Here is a 19,286-nt window from a genome sequence, read left to right on the forward strand (position 1 = left end):
TAAAGAATTCGAGTCTCTACAACAAATAGAGAGGAGATGGTAATAACTAGTAAGTGATTGAGAAGGTGACAAGCAAATGTTTTTAACCCTCCTGTGTGTTTCCCTAGAGCAAATCCATAGACTAGCGGAAATCCAACGGATGATGCTCAAGTAGCAACAAGGATGAATTGGGAATCGGGATAGTGTTTGGACTTTGGAGGAGTTGGGATTTGTTTTCGAATTTTCGAAGAAGATGACCCCGTTGTCACCATCACAGTCGGTCGGTCATAGTTAAAACAAAAGGGAATCTTTTCAACGATCTAGATTGAACATGGTTAAATCGATGGCTATTTATGAAAAAACGTTCTGCCAAATTAATTGTCCGCACGTACCGCGACTTTTAGCATATATGAGTCATTCGTACATATTAGCCGATACACATACAAATATACAATATGGATTAATACTCGATCCACGCTAATTAGAGAATGAGTTGAGTTCGAGTTTTGAGACAACGGGGAAACGGTACTACTACCGCCAACTTCATTATATTCCTTAGTTTATTCTTCTAAGTTCTGATCCTTCCTCTTCTCAGAGACAGACCTTCCTTCTTATATCTCTCTCTCTTGCAGTCTGTGCTCGTCCTCTTCTTCCTTCTTCCATTTTCCAACTTCCATCTTCTATCTTCAAAATTGCTTCTGCTTCCACAGAAGTTTCCCTTCTCTCATTCTCTTCCTCTGCAAAAAGGGGTTCTTTTTGTTGCCTTTCGGTGCTTTGTTTTAATCACCTTTCTTCTTCGTTTTTTACCCTCTTTGAATTATAATAGTCTAAATCGGTAGGGGAAAAATAAAAGCTTCGACTGCTTCTTTCGATTCGCAAAGAAGAAAAGAAAGAAAGAAGAAAGAGAGATATATAATCTGACAATCGAATCTCTCTCAAAAGAGATTTATTTTCAAAGCAATCTAAAGGTACGTTTTCCTTTTCTTTTTTGTTTCTTTAATTTCTGTCCCTTCTTGTCCCAATTTCAAACGACCTCAGCACCTATTTGTTGACTCAAGGAGCCTCACAGCCTTCAATGCCGCTCATCCTTTAAATTCCAACTTTTTTCGCGGCTTTCTGTTCTTGTTCTGTTCCAAGTATGTGCGATTTCAACGATCTCCAATTAACTTAATTGACTACCCTCCCAACCCAGTGTCCAAAGAAGAACATCAAAGATATGGCGATCGATCTCTGCTCGGCCTCCGACAGCTCTGGTCTGGGGATGAGTCCCAGAATTTCGTTTTCTCATGATCTACGCCACTCAGATGTCGTCCCCGTCGAAGAATACTGTCATCGATCAGATGGGTCTCTTTTGGATTCCAGTTTCGATTTTGATTTCGGCGTTAGCGCAAGCTTTGAGCAAGAACCACCATTTTCTGCTGATGAGCTTTTCTTTGACGGAAAAATCCTTCCTTGTGAAATTAGGGAGAAAATACAGATAGTTCTTCCTTCGAAACAAACCCGTCATGCTAAGCTTCCTCCTCTTCCGCCTCTGCCTCTACCTCTACCTCTGTTTCCTCCCCCCTCTCCTACTGATACTACTACGACGACGACGACGACAACAACGATGTTGAAGACGAGTACAAAAACTGACGATTCGAAGAAAGAGAGCTTGAAGGAAATCATGGCGATGAGTAATGAATCAGAGGATAAGGCCTCCTCGAAATCATTCTGGCGGTTCAAGCGAAGCAGTAGTCTTAATGCCGGGAACGGGCAAAGACGCAGCTTGATTTGCTCCCTACCACTTCTATCTCGAAGCAATTCAACAGGTTCATCAACAAATCCCAAACGACAACCATTGTTGAAGGATACTCAAAAACACTCACATAAACCTCCTACTCCCACACCTGCAAAGTCGTCTTCTTTTTCTTCGTCTTCGTCTCAGTCTCAGAAGCCTCCACTGAAGAAGAATAGCGGGTCTTACGGTAATGGTGTCCGAATCAGTCCTGTTCTCAATATTCCTCCTCCCTATATTGCCAAGGGAACTGCAAGTTTGTTCGGTTTGGGTTCCTTTTTCTGCGGTGGGAAGGATAAGAATAAGAAGAAATGATCTGCTTTATCCTCTCCTCTCTTTATGTAAAGAATTGGTTCAACATTTGCAGATTTCTCTTGGTTTTCATTCAATACACCACCAACATTCTTCATGAATTACTGTGACCAACTTATGAATTTGAATGGAATTATGGGAGGAACGATTACAGAGTTTGAACTTTGAAGTATCATTTTCTTTTTAATGGATTTTTGGGTTATGTTACAATCAAAATGATGAATAGAATTGCTTTGGGTTCTGAAGAGTGGGCTTTGCAGTGAAATAGACTAAACAGTAAAAGAAGAAGAAGAAGAAGAAGATAACGTGCATCCACATGTCAGAGGTTTAGGGGACAGAACCAGCAGGTATCCTCCTTTCATGGTTATCCCATTATTACTGCTTGAATCTCTTCATCTTTTGGAAGAAAATTTTCCTTTTTACATGAAAATACACATTTGGGTTCTTTTGTTTAAATGTATATACTTTGATTTGGAATTGGTTCCTTATTTTCTGTTTTCTCTACTCTAATAAGCTAGATATGAGACCCTTAAAATCTTGGGTGTTCTTTGTTGTCTTGTGAAGTTAAGGCTATGTCTTAAAAAAAAAAAAAAAAGTTAAGACAAAGAATTTGTTTCTAATAATAAACCAAAAGGAGTGGTTATAGTTTCTAGAAAAGAAAGAAAGAAATCAACGGTAGAGGGCCTTCTGTTTTTTGCCTAAATATCTGCAATAAAGCTGGTTGTTTGTATTAGTTTAGCTACCCCACTAATCAACTCAAAAAGGGGCTTTCCTTGGATTCTTCAAACCTTTGTTTATAAGACTATTTGTGTACATATCATGGCCCCCATTGATCTTATTTCATTGCATAAGAAAAGAGATCCATCCCAAATTTATGATTTCAAGTTTCAATCATCTTTTTTCTTTGATATTGGTTTAAGCTATCATTGAGAGACAATGAATTGACAACCAACCTTATACCCTCATTGCGTAAGCTGGTAACAAATTATGGATCAAACTAAATAGATAATTGTGAATCCTTCATTTATTCAATTACCCAAATTAACCAAATGGTGAAACATATAACAGTAGTTTGTTGTGGCAGGGATTTAATATCGGTTTTGATAAGGCATTATATGCATCACGATATAATCAAAAAAGTGAGTTTTTGACAAGGAAGTATATCCATCCTGACTAATTGAACACCACTCTCTAGTCGCAGTAGTTGAGTTGTTTACTATCAGCCTACTATTGAAATGATCTATGACCATCGTTGCATGTTTATATTAATTCCATTTACAAATATAAGTATAGTTGTCGACGGGGTAACCGAGACGAGTGAACGAATGGATTGTAAATAAATAATCTGTTATCCTCATCTTGGATCTTTATTATCTATTTTGTACTTTTTAGAAGCAAAAACTCAATTAACAAGTTTTTACCAAACTTACTTATATATGCTATAAAATATGAAATTTGACTCCTTCAATATTATATTTTGGGGGTGAAAATTTTCAATTTTGGGTCTCTTATTCATTAGACAAATTTTAATGCGAATTGTTTACCTACTACGTACGCTCTTGAAATTTCTAATCTGCTGATCTTAATTGAGTGGACGTTTTGATTTGGAAACGTGACTTCCAATACAAAGCCCATGGATTTTGACAGTCTCTTGGTTCCTAAATTGAGAGATTTTTTTACTGTTTGGATGTTTATTCTATTTAGATATTTCAAAACCCCTTTGTGTGTGTTGTGGTTGTCTACTCCAAATAGGATGGACCAACTCGACTGACTGCCTCTGCTTGCAGTGAATTATACCAGTCAGGTCTTAGTATCAGAATGAAACGTGCCTAAGGAGACAAATAGTACTATCTGCCTGCCTGCTGCAGTGGCCCTCCAACTCTAATAGACAGTCTCCTTCTCTCACTTTCTTTAAAAGACATAATACTGAATCACTGACACACCCTAATGAAAATATCTATCTATTCAAACCTATCTTAAATTTTGATAGGAACTTTAGGAAGACTACATGGAAGGATGATGTATTAACTCCTCTTATGTGTATAAATCATGGTTTTTAGTATCAGTATTGGATTCGGCCATATCACATTGGTATAATTGATTATCCATATCATTTAAGGAGTAAGATAATAAAAAAAATATTTTTCTGAAAAATAAAGGGTAAAAATGATAGATACAGACCGATCTTCTCCAATACTGATCCAAATTGTCTCTAGAACAAAATCAAAAACTAAATCCATGGTATAAATAGATTTTTTTTTGGTAACAAATAAATAGAATTATAAGTTATTAGATTTTCATTTGTCGGTTTTCATAATTAAATTCACTCATATGCCTCTCCATATGTATTGATTTTTCTTCATATATTTTTAGTCATTCATTTGTTTTCAATAAATTTACAAAAATATTATTTTTTTAATAGATTTTAAAAACATCAGATTTAAAACCAGAAAAGGGCATTTTTTCTTTTCTAGCAGAGAAAAAAAAAGAAAGACCTGGTAACTTTAAGAGGGTTATCAAATTTTCTTAGTTGTATTCTTAAAGTTAACAAATTTTCTTAGTTATGTTCTTAAAGTTATGTATTATTTCGTATCTAAATTTTATTAATACTTATAGGGCGAAGGTTGGCTAGGTGTTCCAACCACCTAAGCTTGGCTGGTTGGCCATCTATTTCTGCCATTTATCATGTTAAATGGGGCTGAAATTTGGTGAGCAATTAAACCCTAAGCCCCCACTCACATAAATTTCAATGCAAATGAAAGTTTTCCAAGCGGAAAATAAAACATTGAAAAATCTCAAGACTATTGAAATGATTCATGACAGGCATGAGAGGATAAATAATTGAATTTTAAGAATGACATTTAATACATCATAAATTCAAATTAAATGAGCTACATAGCCAATTTTATTTGGGCGAGGCACCTAACCAACCTTTTATCAAATTTATGCATTAATGGAAATGGTCGATTTATCATATTCAAATTTGGATATCATAATCCTTGGTAGATATTAAGTCAGATAATTAAATGAGATATCCATGAAATACTGAATCAGGTTCAGAAAGCTGATAAGCTAATCAGTAGCATTGTGTATCCACTCTAATTTTGCCACATAACTGTTTTTTGGGCTAAAACTTGAAAGTGAACAATGAACCTTGGGCTATACTAGCTGCAAAATTTGGACCCACCTGATTTGCCATGTTTTGGATAATAGGGCTATATAAGGCCCTGGATCCTGTGAAGAAACCAAGGCCCTTTAAATCTTTGCGGATGGGTTCTCATAAATTGTAACTTTGGCAAACATGGGTAGTTTCATATGATGGACAACCCAATTTAATAATGTTTCGAGAAACTCCAAAGTCAATCTTGTAACTGTAAAAACTTCTGTAAAATCGGTTTTACTTCCTTTTCCTTCATATTGCTTGCAGCCAAATATGGAACCCATGGAAGACTTGGTTCTGCACAATCTTTTGAGTCCCTCCTTTCATGTCAGCTTCTAACATAGGATGGTTATTAAGAAGAATCCTGTGGTCTGTTGGTTTAAGCCCCATTGATTTCATCATTTGGTGCCTGTGCCTTTTTATTTCAAAGGGACTTATGGGAATGGATGAAATCAGCCTACCCTAACCCCTCCCTTGTGAAGAAAAATGGGATATTGGGATGAGCCAGTTAGGTTGAATTCATGGTTGCCAGTACATTGGGCCGAATTTAGGCCAAAGACTGACTGAGTCCATATTGATTGAGGTGGACTTGGTATTGCTTGCATATTTAGCCCAACCTTGCCCATATAGACCATAAGAAAAAACTGACGGCGGCGGTAAAAGAATATTTTGATGCTAAGGGAGCAAAGTTGGAATCTAAATTCAGTCCACAGGTAGCCTAGCTTTGATACGCTTATACCAAATGAAAGGACTGTAGATTAAAATTTCATAGCCTAATTCAATCAAATACGAAGTACGATCCATGTGTTGGTATGCACCATTACTATGGCACTCTCCAATCATATTGAAAAATAATGGCACTTTCCTATATTACTAATTTTTCAAACCTCTGTTTTGCACTTGTCAAACTCTATTTAAGTTAAGGTTTTACATTTAATTTGGGAAACTTGGAGCCTACCTATTCACAAAATTTGAATCCTATCAAATCTACTATATTGTAGATATTTGATCTACTAAGTTTTTCGTTTTTTATAATGATAGTTATCCATGTAACAATGGGAGGTGGTAATGGTAATATTTTCAAAAATCACATGTTTTTACAGTTTTTTTTACTAATCTAAACCGTCTATTCCTCCCAGAATTGACAATGTGCAAGAATGCAATATCTAAAGTACCAGTACACATGCATGGACACACGTGAGCTGTGTACAATACAAAAAAATGGTATTTTATTAAATTAGACTAAAATTTGACACAAGGCAAATCTAGACCATATCCTTTCTATCCACCAAAGATGCTTTGCGACCTATGGAAAAAATAATAGACCTTTGCGACAATAATAATTCCTCTTTCCTCAATATTTTTGTACGTGGAAGATTATTTGTTTACAAATGGGAAAATGTAATCTGGTTTACATGCCCATAATGGAATCTCTAGCTGGCTATCCACAATCATTTGATTTAATTTGATGGCTCCTCCGTCTCATCCTTCCCTTTCAAATCCAGCAATTATCAACTTGGATAGCCTGATTCCGATGAATCGCAACTCCAGCAACTGTGTTCTCCAGCAACAAGTTCAAATCAGGATTCATGATTATTGATTTTATATCTAGATTTCATGATTTTAAGGAGTTGTTCTAGTGATTTTACTAGGGTTGCTTTTTTTTTTTTGTGGTTTTATAGTTTAAGCTAAAAAGTTGAAGGGAGATTTTAATGAAGTATAGAGGAGGAATTTGAATGGATGCTTCGCATTTCATATCATTTAGCCCACTTTTCAAGCCACTCATAAAATGTCCATAGAATTTACCAAATAAATACAAAAATAAAATGTGTATAGAAAAATAAATCTAATCTATATTTATTGGCAAAAATGGTCGCATGTCCAATCGAAGGATGATCGAACTATCAAGAATTGTACCATTTATTGAGATATTAACTCCCTCCTACAGAAAAAAAAAAAAAGAGGGAGATATTAACCTCCTCTTGCCCAAGCTCTGCTTTTTTGGGTGAGGCTCCTCTGGATCCGGCTCCTCTAGCGCACAAGAGGCAGCAGCTCAGATCCAACACCTTGGAGCGCTTAGTCACAGAACCCAACAAACAGGTGCAAGCTTCGAGGCACTCCTAGGGCATTGGATCTGAGCTGCTACCTCTTGTGTGCAGTAGAGGAGCCCTTCCCTGCACTTACATATCTGTTTTTATTAGATACCTTAATGATACTGAGGTACAATGGCTGTCTGAGATCTCCACAATTGTCTTGGATGTTCAACTCCTACAGACTTGTTTTGAGTTCTGTTCCTGCATTCATGTAAATAGATTCTAGAATGTTATTATTGCCCACTCTTTTTCTAAGTGGGCAATAAGTTTTCACCCTATGAGGTTCAATAAATTCCCCCTTCATGTGGGTTTGCTCCCCCACCCACACACTCACCTCTCCCAGGAAAAAAGAGGGGAAAATTCCTCATGGCCTAATATATGTGGTTATAAGTTTGGCTTCAAGAGCTATCATAGTTTGAGTCCAAATATCATCCACATGGACAGGTTGGACCGATTAGACCGGTCGAGAGTCAAAAAAGTGAGAGCAAGAAAATGCTATGAGGGGTGGTGAGATGATGGCATTATGTTTGAAAAATTCTAAAGAAAAATACAAGCATACTAAGAAATTCAATGAACAAGTAAGGGTACTATCATCTTCTGAAAAATTATCCCGCCCCATTGGAAAATGGCAACCAAACAGTTCCAGAGATGGGAAAATGCTAACTTTTGACCACTCTACTATTCCCCCTGCTATTCACCCCACCAACATCTGGGATCTATCTCTCAAACTACTTCAACCCACCCTCCGCACTAATTAAACAGGGCCTAAGGGGAAAATATGCATACAAGATGAGCCATAAGATTGACTTAGGACTACAGAATTGAGAGTTGACTAATAAATGGTGTCTTGTTCCCCTTCAACAGTTCAGACTCATCTAATTGTTATATAATGTGATTTGGATAGCATCCAATTTGTCAAAACACGTAGTGACAAATGCTTTGCAAACCATGACCTCTCACTCTGCCATGTGGGAGAGAGTGATGTAGCATGTTCTAGATTAGTTAAACAACAAAATTCAGCCTCCAATTCAATCATTTAACCTTCCGATAATGGCATATCTAACCATGTATGTCCATGCACCCCCTTTATACTCCTAAGACGTTTAATGATTTCTTTTAACACATGACCAACTCCAACTAGGAGTCGAAGTTCTAAATACACCTATAGGTGTCATTTAGAAAGTTCCATTACGTGATGTAGTTTGTTTTAAATTTTAGTCATTAAGGAATCCTTTTTCCGATTAATTGTGTGGGGCCCAAGTTATGTAGAAGACTTAGGCATCAATATTTTTAAATAAAGGATTTTAGAGTCCTTAGTAGTTTAGTCTAACTACCTAAGAGTCTTAGCCTCTCTGCGCAGCCCAGGAGAGGATCTGGAACCGATTTAGAAAACTTCCTTTGGTTTTGTTATCAATATATACCCACCCCCTAATGATAGTTAATGGAATAAAATATAGAATTTGGATGTGTAGCCAAGAATTCTCTCTTCCCCCTAACCTTCTCTTCTCTCTCTTCGTTTTCTTCAGCTATTATTCATGGGTTCTGTTCACAGTGCAGTCCCATAACACCTCTTTTCTCTCTCTTTCTCTCCCCAATGCAGGTTACTGTAACCAACAAATCACCAAAAAATTTCAACCCCTTTTTATCAGGAAAATTGTTCAGATCTGGGTCTGTGAAGCAGCCGATCTATAATATTCGATTCCTAATTTGGAATCTAGGTTGGCTGGCTGCATCATTAATGGTCTCAAATGGTCATGGCTTCTATCATGTAAGGCGCTGATCATATGGATCCTTTCACTTATTATGATAATATGATCTGCAGTGCAAATTCTAGGCCTTCTAAGCTACTACTGCTTCTTCTTCTTCTCCCTGAAACTTTAAAATTTAAATGCTGACAGCATGGGCTTATACTCCTAGGTGTATTGTAATGTAAATTTGAAGCTGGGAATGTCTAAAGCTCAAAAATGAAGCTAAAATATGTCTTCCTAAGAAACTGAAAAAGAACAACCATTGGTGGGATGGGTTTTCACTGGTAAAGATGGACTGATGTCAATGAAGAAAATATGTGATTGGATCCTCATAGTCCAATTATCAAAGATTTCAGACTACCCAACCATAAAACCAAAACAAGGGAATTCAAAATTTTCATTTTCAGATTTCATAAATACATCCAAATGCCAAAGTTCCAGACAAAGATTTGAGAATCTAAAGAAATCCAAATCTACAGATTCGACACACCTGAATTTCTGACCTATGGGGGGGAAATATGCATACCCCTCTGCAGCATACTCAAGCCCAAGAGCTACACCTAAAATAACATTTGCTCCCGTATCCTCACTAATTCTACACCCGATCCCATTTCAACTAGCATTAACCCCCTAGCTGAAAGATAAGAAACCATTTGATATTTGTTAGCCTCCAAATATGAATTTCTCAATCCCTTCACCCTGCTTGAAGTGCAAACATCTATTTCACGATTATGAAACTGATAATTGTGTTCAGTACACCCCCCCCCCTCCAAAAAATAAAAAATAAAAATGAAGCAAGTGCACTCAGCACATTGAACCTAATATTCTCTTTCCATCTCTATCAACCAACAGCTACCTATTCTTGTCTGCACTACATTACTTCATAATTAGGATGAACCAATAATGATGGTTAATGAAATTAGCATTGAGAAGCAATTGATGTAGCACGGAAGGTCACAAGGAAATTCAACTGTTACTAATTCTCAATCTAAATAGCTCTATACCCTGTATTTCCAATTCTGCAAATCCAAAGGCAGTCATTGTATTTATTTCTATAAAGGGGAACAATATACCTTAATTGCAGCCTAATCAAGTCTTGGACCCACTACCCACAGTAGTATTTACTCTCCCATTTCAGCACAAAATGAGTGAACCTGATAACCAAAAATTAAAAATCTAAAACCATCATATAACAGGAAGCTTCTGAAAGTAAATTCCTTGATTTTGATTTTTTTTTCTCTTGCTTGATATGAAAACAAATAATTTAACAATTAGGAACTAATAATTTCATTCAGTTCCACCAAAAATATGTAAGCAAGTGAATTCAGCGCATCAAACTCAATAGCATTTTGTTTTTCCTCTTTTCTACCCAACAGGAAACAACACCCACCTACTCTTGATTATACCAAATAAGATAATCAGGAAGATGAAACAATGAAGATAATCAAATTAGTATCTAACAGCAACTGGAATTGCACTGCAGGTTACTAGAAAATTCAACATTTTTTATGAAATTCCCAATTTACAGAAGAATGGTGTGTTATACACCTAGTTGAGATCATAATGCTGCGATTGTCAATGAGTGGAAATCATGAAACTTCTACGAACTGTGGTCATATCATCTCTATCTCTGCAGAAAACATGATAAAAATTATTATCTTAGCAGGTCAAGTATTTGGAGAAACAATTCAAAATACAAAGGAAAGGTGGAACGTGAAGAATCAACCAAACAAATTCAGTGGAATGAGAAAGGAAAAGGGAAGAAGAAGAAGTAGAATATAACAGAAAATCAAGCAAATACCTTTCCAGGTTCAGGAGTATCAGGTACTTTGTATGAATCCAGCGTTATTTCTGACAACCATAAACCAGGAAATGTTGTCTGCAAAGTTCATCAAACCAGGGTCCAGAATTAGGATATGTGGGAAACAGAATAAAGATTTAAACTTTCCTACATAGATGTATTAATGAAAAAGAAACTGAAACACTACCAGAAAAATTAAGACCAATCAAAAGGAAACAAAATTTCTTACTTCGAGTTGCTTCTGTACGTTCCTAGTCCTCTTCCTTGACCTCCGAGGTGGCCTTGCCCCCGTCATGGAGAAAAAATCGTCCTCTATCTCTTGCCGAGAAAGTGGGATCGAGAACTTAGGGATCTCCTTCTTCCCAACGCTGCCTTGCGCAGGAGACGAAAACCTCACCCGAAGCGATTTAATGGTGGAATTTTCATTCCGCGGAGGAGAAGTATTCTGCTGACGCTCTTCATTCTTTGAGTTCGAACACCCAGCTAGACCACTACCACCACCTACTCCTCTTCCGTTATCATTGGGAGCCGTACAAGCTGCTCTTCTCTTTCTAAGATTCCACGGCCTCGCCGCCGCAGCGAACGACTCATCTTCTTCGCCTTCCTCAGGAATCGCAACATTAATCTTATTAGCAGCTGTACGGAGTTCAGACATGAGTTTTTCCCTAACCTCTTCAATCCCGTCGTCTACATCACCATCAATCTCTGATTTCTCTCCATAAGCTCCAATCGGCGGCGAAAGCAGTTTCTTGGATTTTCCGAAGCCGTTAGAAGATCCCTGCTTCGTGGAATTCGATTCCCTTCTCCGGCCGATAAAATCTTCGTATTCGGCTTCAGAAGAAGGCGATAATCTGCGGTCGAAGGGGGAAATTTCTCCGTTGGAATTCACTTTCATGCATCTGAGAACCCGTTGATTCCCCCATCTCAAGCAAGGCATGTCGAAATTATGGAGAGGCCTCGATCTTTCAGGAGCCATGGCCATGAACTTGTGCGGCCTCTCTCTTTCAGAAACTTCCGTAAACACCATTGATCGGGCGTGAGTGATTGAGCGGGAGAGCTCAGATTTAAGCTCGTATCTCTAAAACTCCGATGGATCAATATTGGAGTTTCTCAGACTGAGAATGTAATCAGGGGAGAGTTGAAGAATTCAAGATTGGGAGGGTTTGGTTCCTCACAGACGACGAAGATAGAAGGAATACTTCTTTGTTGCTCAAATCGCCGGGAAAAATACATATATATGTGGAGAGAGAGAGAGAGAAGATGAGAGCGGTTTTAACGTTCGGGTAATGCTTTTGATTCCGTCTCGTTTAAGTTGATTTTATTTGGATGCCTCGCAACGCACATTCCTAAATTACGCGTCGGCGCTACGTACGCACACCTCTGGTTCTTCTATTTGTATAGGGCTTGGGCCTTGGGCAAAGGGTTAACAAAACCCAACTCGGACGTTATGACTTATGAGTCCTGTAACATTAGGTTGACTAGTGGCTGTCGTTTACTCTACCCTATGGCTCTTATAGACAGGAAATAACTGTCTACAAATTGGCAGAAAAGAGTGAAAGATCAACCGTTCGGAAATTATCTCGTAGATGTAATTTTTTTTTTTAATTCAAAACTGTGTGAGAAAAAAAAAACAAGGTATCTAAATTACAAAATTCATAATCAAGGAACGGAATTGGGTCAATTTATCCAACATGCACAAGACAAGATCCTCCTAACCAAAAAATTGGCCATGCTATTATTCTCCCTGATAACCAGAAATAAGTGGCTAAATATGTGATATCATATATAATGTCTTCCACCTCTAAAGGTCTAAAACAAGAAATTTGTTATTTGTAGCACCTCTAGCTGCTCAACTCCTTAAATCTTGAAGCAATCCTGTTCCCATAGCCATAGTTTTGCCTTGAAGAGCTATTGAGAAGGATGTCAATTTAATTAGATATGGAGCTAATAGGAAGGCCTTGTGTATTACAAGTGACATAACTGAGGCCTCTTTTGTCTAGTTAAAGATGCATCTCATTTGAGCTTACAAGATCCATGCCGAGGTGGTGTAATTGTAATTTTTCACCACTTTATTATCCACCCTATATGGGAGATCCAATCCTCAAACATTTCACCCCATGTTCTCTACTAAACAATATGTTTTGTTGCAAAGGGAAATAAAAGGTAGGGGTGTAAAAATTTTCTATTATTCCTCTACACTTGAACTCTATATCCCAAACTTCTTTTTTGATTCCCATAAAGGAAAGTTTCCACATCTTTCTTTTCTCCTAATTTAAAATTCCTAAATTGCTCTTTGCAATTGGTCCCCCTCCTGCAGCAACCCCTCTCTTATTCAAATAACTGTGCACCATTAGAATTATACTCCGCATATTAAATCAACCTATATGGGTCTCATCCAAGGTTTATAGGTATTAGAATGATACCAATATGATATCAATATGGATCAGATTGTATCTAAGGAGATGGAAAAAAAAAGGATTTTTAATGTACATCAGCTGGATCTTTAGGTTTTGAAGGAATTATATGTATAAGAATTGCACTGATGTAGAGTGAATTGCCATGAACATCGGGTTTGGAAGCATGCATGGTGGTATATTATAATCCAATATCAGCTTATGAGGATTGATCCCATATTAATTTTCTATATAAATTGATGTTGATCAATATGGTATTGGATCCTCTCACCTTATAAGTCGATTTATAAAATTGAGTTATTCCAACATCGTATCATATTTGTCTACCCATATACTTTTTTTTTTTGGATAGATCTACCTATATACTTAGAAGTTGAAATCATGGTGTTATTTGAGTGGTGGAAATTTAGATGTACGACTTGGACTTTTATAGACCTCTACTTTGGTCTACCAAAAGAGGAGCGTTAGGCATTACCGCCTGGATTTAAATTGTTCGCTCCAAAACAAAGAAAGACAGACAACCCCACTTGGGATATGGAGTAACGGCTACCTGCTCACAACCATTAAAATAATGGAATTCCAAAGCCAACACCGACCATTCTTCTTTTTTACAGCTCCTCACCATTCAGATCTCAACGCACTTCTAAACACTTTTCCCATTCATAAAAACTCCTGCAAGCCCAAGAATCCCTTCACATTCCATTCCCCGAGAAGCCATTAATGCTTTAACCTCCTCTCTCCCACCCCCCACCCCCCTTTCTCTCAAATACCTTTCCTACAACTGAAGCAGAGCTCCATAAAGGGAGAGGAAAATATGCCCAAGCAAAGAGCGCCAATTTTCGAAAGAGCTTTGAATCTCTTAAATATCCCTATTTTCATGGCGAAAATGGGAAAACCCTCTTGCCCAAAGCTCGTTTTCCTGAAGAAGACGAGAGAGTTGAAGAAACTCAAGGTTCTTAAGTACTACAACTACGCTTACATCGAAGAGTATCAGTTTTCTCCTTCAGATACTCCTCTGATTCACTATCACAGAAATGCATTCAAGAAGAGAGGACGTGGCCGATATATTGATTCATTGTTCTTCCTCTGCAGTTGTTCGGGTGGTTCAAGAGTCGATGGAGAATATGAAGGAGATGGAGAAAACGATTTTGCGTTAGAAGCTCCACCAATCATTTCTGATGGTACTGCAGAAGAATTGCCTGAGCCATTGGATTGGGATGGCGAAGACGACTCTGTTGATCAGAGAGCAGAGATGTTCATCCAGAGGTTCTATGAAGAAATGAGAATGCAGATGCAGGAGTCAGTTTTGCAATACAATGAAATGTTGGACAGGGGATGCAATTGAAGAACTTACCCCATTTGGATTTATTCAGTCAAAGATTATTCATTTTGATTTTTTTCCCCCTGAAGTCTCCACATATATTATTTTTCTGGGGACTGTGGAGATGGTCTTTTATTTTCTTCCATTTTTTTACTTCTGGTTCTGTGAAAGGTCTTTCTTTTCACTAGCAATAAGTGGACTGGATAAGTGCTTTCAAGTTCATTGTCTCAGAAATTTGCTGATTGAGATTGTGAATGAAGAGTAGTAGTGATTTAAATTCCACAAAACTTGTAAAAAACTTGTGTGTTGCACCTGTGCATAAAAAAAACTAAATGTGTGTGTGTGTGTGTGAAAGAGAGGGTTAAGGCATAAGGGAGCTTTCTTGATAGGTGAGGCAAATGGGAATTAGTTAGCATGGGAAGGGAGATGTGTTTTGAAGAGGAGACTCGGAAAGGGTAAATAAAGTGAGATTGCTGGGGGGAGCCTAGCTATCAATTCGGCTGAATAATTCGCGAATTAGCCTAGTTATCAATTTGGCCGAATAATTCGTGTAATTCGCGAATTATTCGGCCTAACCGAATTTTTTCGAATTTAATCAAAAATTCTGACCGAATCCGAATTAAAAATAAAATTCGATAAAATTCACGATTTTTTCAAAAGTGAATATAAAACGCGAATAATTCCGACCGAATCGGATTAAACCAAATTATTCGGTCCACTTAAACAGTATTTAAAAAAAAAAAAACCCAATAAGCTTTTTTGACCGCTTTTTTGACCGAATCCTTAAATTAATCAATCGAATTATTCCGAATAATTCTCCGCCCGAATAATTCCTGAATCGAATTTGCTAACTATGGGGGGGAGTACTGTGCGAGGGGAAGAGATGAGATATAGACTCAACTTTCCTTAAATTATAGGATCATGAGAAAGCATCAAGTTTTCGTTAATATAGGATTATTTAATTCTCAATATGTAATTAGGAAATAAAATAGAGAGAGAGAGAGAGAGAGAGAGAGAGAGAGATTAAAATTAATATAATTCAAAGAAAATTAGAATCTCAGAAAAAGTATATATGAATCAAGCCACCCTCTTTTAACATTTATTGTAGCAAGAACCCATGCAACGCATAGAAAAGAAGAAAGGAACTTAATATAATATATATATATATATATATCAGTTATTGTGATCATTGTCGGAAAGCCAGGTTTTGTGACTCGACTCATCCTCTTTAAATCCTAGTGAATCGGAGCGAGTCATAGAAAATCAGGTGAGTCATGTCAAATTTCCCCCTCTTATTTTCATACTAGTTTTTCTCAAGCAGTCCAAATAAATAATTAATAAATAAATTAAATGAGATAAGATAGAATAAAAGTGTTTGTTCTTCAAATGTTTTTATGAAGCTCATCATTCATTGTCTATTGGATGAAAGTGATAAGATCTTGAGTTGGAGATGTCATGATCATGAATAAATTTTTTTTAATTAATATTTATATGTATACACTCAATGGTCACTAGATTCAATACACAAGGCTTCGGTCATTGAACATTTAACATAATTAGAATATATTTTAGTTCAAAACTATTCAGAAATGTGACTTAAACTTTTGACAAGAATCGACCATTTTGTTGTGACTCAGACAAAACAAACGGGTCTTTCAAGACTCGGTATGATTTGGTATCAGTGTTGTCATTTTTTAATACAAGATGAGTCTTTATGACTCTTGACCAGATTTCTAATTTTTTTACCAAACTTGGCCTAGTTTTCCTAGTAAAAACCTAATTTGCTAAAAATAATTGTGACATGAAAATTTTACTGAAAAAAATTAAAATTCAATAGAAATTATATTTGTATAAGTTTGCTACATCCGTTTCAGTGTTAGGAGGGAAATGTCTAATATTGAAGAGACAAACTACTAGTACTCCATTTACGTTTGAGAGCTTGGAAAAATGTCCCTAATGATTTGCCTTAAAAAAAAAAAAAAGGGAAAAAAGAAGAAGTGTATTAGTAATTCAGTACCTAAAAAGGGAGAAAAACATAGGGATCTTTACGGTGCCATCCCAGAGGTATACAACTACTAGCAAACACTCCCTACATTATTGATAATTATAATCGGACTCCCAAACTCTATTATATGATATACCTCACATACTAAAATACCCTCATAAAACCCAAACTACCAGGTATGCCCTTAACTTGATTTTCCTTTTACACTTTCATTCCTTATTCTTCTTCCCCAAACTGTATAACACAATAGTGGCCAAATCGAATGGCAAATCACTGATCAAAATCCAGTGAGGAGTGGCAATTGCTCCTTACCCAAATCGAAGAACAATAGCATATTATCAAACATCTGAACTCCCCTCACGAAACACTTGGTTGGATATAGAGATGTTGTGAAGCAATGAGGAAAGTTCTTTGTTTTGGAACAGGTTTTCAGTCTGGATGTTAGATTTTAAGCATTAATAGTGATTTTTGCAAATTTTTTCCTATGTCATGATCACCACCCATCCTTTTTCCTCTCCTCTCTACAATTTTAGTCGTTGGGGTTGCAGATGTCGCTTCTAGTAATCATTGTGGTGGTGTAGATAAGGCATCAGGATCTATGGAGCCCAAAAATCTGTTGTGTAGTAGGATGCAACAAGTCTTCCTCACCCCACTCTGCCCTACAAACCAATCCTACCCCATATGCAATACCTTCTCCAGAATTTGTGGTGATGGAGTTTGATGGTGGTCGACTGATGGGGATCATAAAACCAGTTCACAAGGTGGGTTCTTCCTCTTCAAGTCCTCTTGAGTCTTCAACTCCTTTCTTGGCCCTTGCCTTGAGGCTTACCTGGCTTACGGCATCCATGCCTTCAGCAAACCCACTGGTTGAGGTTTAGTGTAGCCAGCTACAATCCCTCATGGCCAGCAACCCCTTACTCCCTTACCTTCTTTCTGCGACCTTGGGCAGACAAGGCCACCCCTGGCCGACTTCTATATATACTCCCATATAATTTTAAAAAGAGAGGGAGGGAGGGAGGGAGGGAGGTTGAGATAAAAGTTCATGTGTGGAAGAGGAAGAAGATGGGTGCTGGACTCCTTTGCTATTGTGGGTCCAGTGGCACCCCTGTCGATCTTGCATGGCCAGCCATCCATATTGCAAGGTTCAGTTTTTTTCCCCAACAAAAGGAGAGAGAGAGAGAGAGAGAAGCGACCATGTGGGTAAAATAGTCTAATCAAATCCACACTTAATAGGGACTTTAATAGAGACTGACTGTAAAGGGTCTACGTGTAATGGCTAGTAATGTAAGGGTGTTTAGTTAAAAATGACATACCTCAGGGGTGACACTTTTAAATTTTCCAAAAACATATGCATTATTTTCTCATAATATTTAAACAAAACCCTATAATTTTTGTTTGTCATCTTCAACATTAAGTTCCCCTCCCCTCCCCTCCCCTCCCCTCCCCTCCAAATATGATGCAGTCGTAGCCTCATTCCCTGATCACTTAGAAAAAGAAAATAAATATTACGAGAAATAAGGAAAAAATGATTTCCCTTACTAGACTGACTCTCCTACCTCTTTGGTAGCATTTTTCCTTTTGATTATTGTTCACAAAAATAAACCATGGTTTCCATAAATGATGCCAAATGGGGCTAAAACCATTTTTGTGATAACAAAAAAAGGGGTAATTTATAGCGTCACCCCTTAGTGAATGCCACTATTAAAAAGACAACCCCTTGCTTAATACCAAATCTTATTCACACCCCATAACGTCAGTTTCTATTATAAAATATAACTTAAATGTTAACATCAGTTGGTTCGTTTTTTTCTAAATACCCTTAAAAATGATGAAGTACCTATTATACCCTCGCTTAAACCTCCTAACCCCAAATCGACATTGAACACTTTTCACTCCCAGATCTCAGTTCTTACCGTGAAGGGAATAGCATTACTCTCCGTGATTGGTGTTTGCTTCTTTGCGGCTACAAACTGGCGGCGAGCGATGATAAACCGGCGACAAGCGACTACAAACCTCGGCAGTACTTGTCGGAATCCATTATCGATTTCAGACTCAAAGAGCTCGCTGTGGAGAGTGGAAGGCCACACAAGCCCTCTGTTCCCAATTCCGATCTCCTCGACCTTTCTCAAAATTTCAGTGATTTCCCTACTTGCAGTGGAGATATCTCTGGAGAGTTGCGTAAGCGGAAAACGATGGAATACAAAAGCTCTTGTACGCAACCGTGAAGAGAGGCGTGGAGTCGTGGATTCCATCTTCCATGTGCCGGCTATCTTTCCTATTCATCTTCTTTTATTTCAATGCTTTAAATTACTTCTAAGAGAGACTTGAGATTTAGTTTTGCAAAGAGTGTCAAGGCAAAGCCATCATCATCTTCTTTGAAGCCTTCAATTCTCGAAGCTTTTCTTTTCCAGCATTTTGCCATGACGATGCGTGAGTCGAAAACGATGGAATGCAGTAGGGTAGCTTGCCTTCCATCACCTGATCATGTTCATAACCCTGACAATGTTGTAGATCTGGAACACAAATCTAACAGGGAATCTTCACTGGAGCAATGGCAGGGTTACTCCAACTCGAGAACCTCTCCTCGGAGATCCTCGATAACCCAGAAAATCTTGAACCAGTAGTGAAGAAATCCGTGGAAGGTTTCCAATCGTCGTCCAATTCTGTCAAAGACTGGTT

General features: G+C 37.5%; 3 protein-coding genes across 3 annotated transcripts; 2 read left to right on the top strand and 1 right to left on the bottom strand.

Annotated features, from left to right (window-relative positions):
• Positions 1 to 469: 469 nt before the first annotated feature.
• On the top strand, positions 470 to 2,553 carry LOC122091097. Its single transcript, XM_042660960.1, has 2 exons — positions 470 to 947; positions 1,172 to 2,553. The coding sequence occupies exon 2, from the start codon at positions 1,196 to 1,198 to the stop codon at positions 2,066 to 2,068; it is 873 nt and encodes a 290-aa protein (XP_042516894.1). The 5' UTR covers positions 470 to 947; positions 1,172 to 1,195; the 3' UTR covers positions 2,069 to 2,553.
• Positions 2,554 to 10,375: 7,822 nt separating this feature from the next.
• Positions 10,376 to 12,167, bottom strand: LOC122074157. Its single transcript, XM_042639020.1, has 3 exons — positions 11,097 to 12,167; positions 10,868 to 10,945; positions 10,376 to 10,696 (listed from the first exon to the last, which is right to left on the bottom strand). The coding sequence occupies exons 1-3, from the start codon at positions 11,892 to 11,894 to the stop codon at positions 10,691 to 10,693; spliced, it is 882 nt and encodes a 293-aa protein (XP_042494954.1). The 5' UTR covers positions 11,895 to 12,167; the 3' UTR covers positions 10,376 to 10,690.
• Positions 12,168 to 13,861: 1,694 nt separating this feature from the next.
• On the top strand, positions 13,862 to 14,889 carry LOC122084013. Its single transcript, XM_042651995.1, has one exon. The coding sequence runs from the start codon at positions 14,096 to 14,098 to the stop codon at positions 14,624 to 14,626; it is 531 nt and encodes a 176-aa protein (XP_042507929.1). The 5' UTR covers positions 13,862 to 14,095; the 3' UTR covers positions 14,627 to 14,889.
• The last annotated feature ends 4,397 nt before the right edge of the window (positions 14,890 to 19,286 follow it).

The sequence above is a fragment of the Macadamia integrifolia genome, chromosome 1 (genome assembly GCF_013358625.1).
Source record: "Macadamia integrifolia cultivar HAES 741 chromosome 1, SCU_Mint_v3, whole genome shotgun sequence".
In the NCBI taxonomy this organism is placed as follows: domain Eukaryota; kingdom Viridiplantae; phylum Streptophyta; class Magnoliopsida; order Proteales; family Proteaceae; genus Macadamia; species Macadamia integrifolia.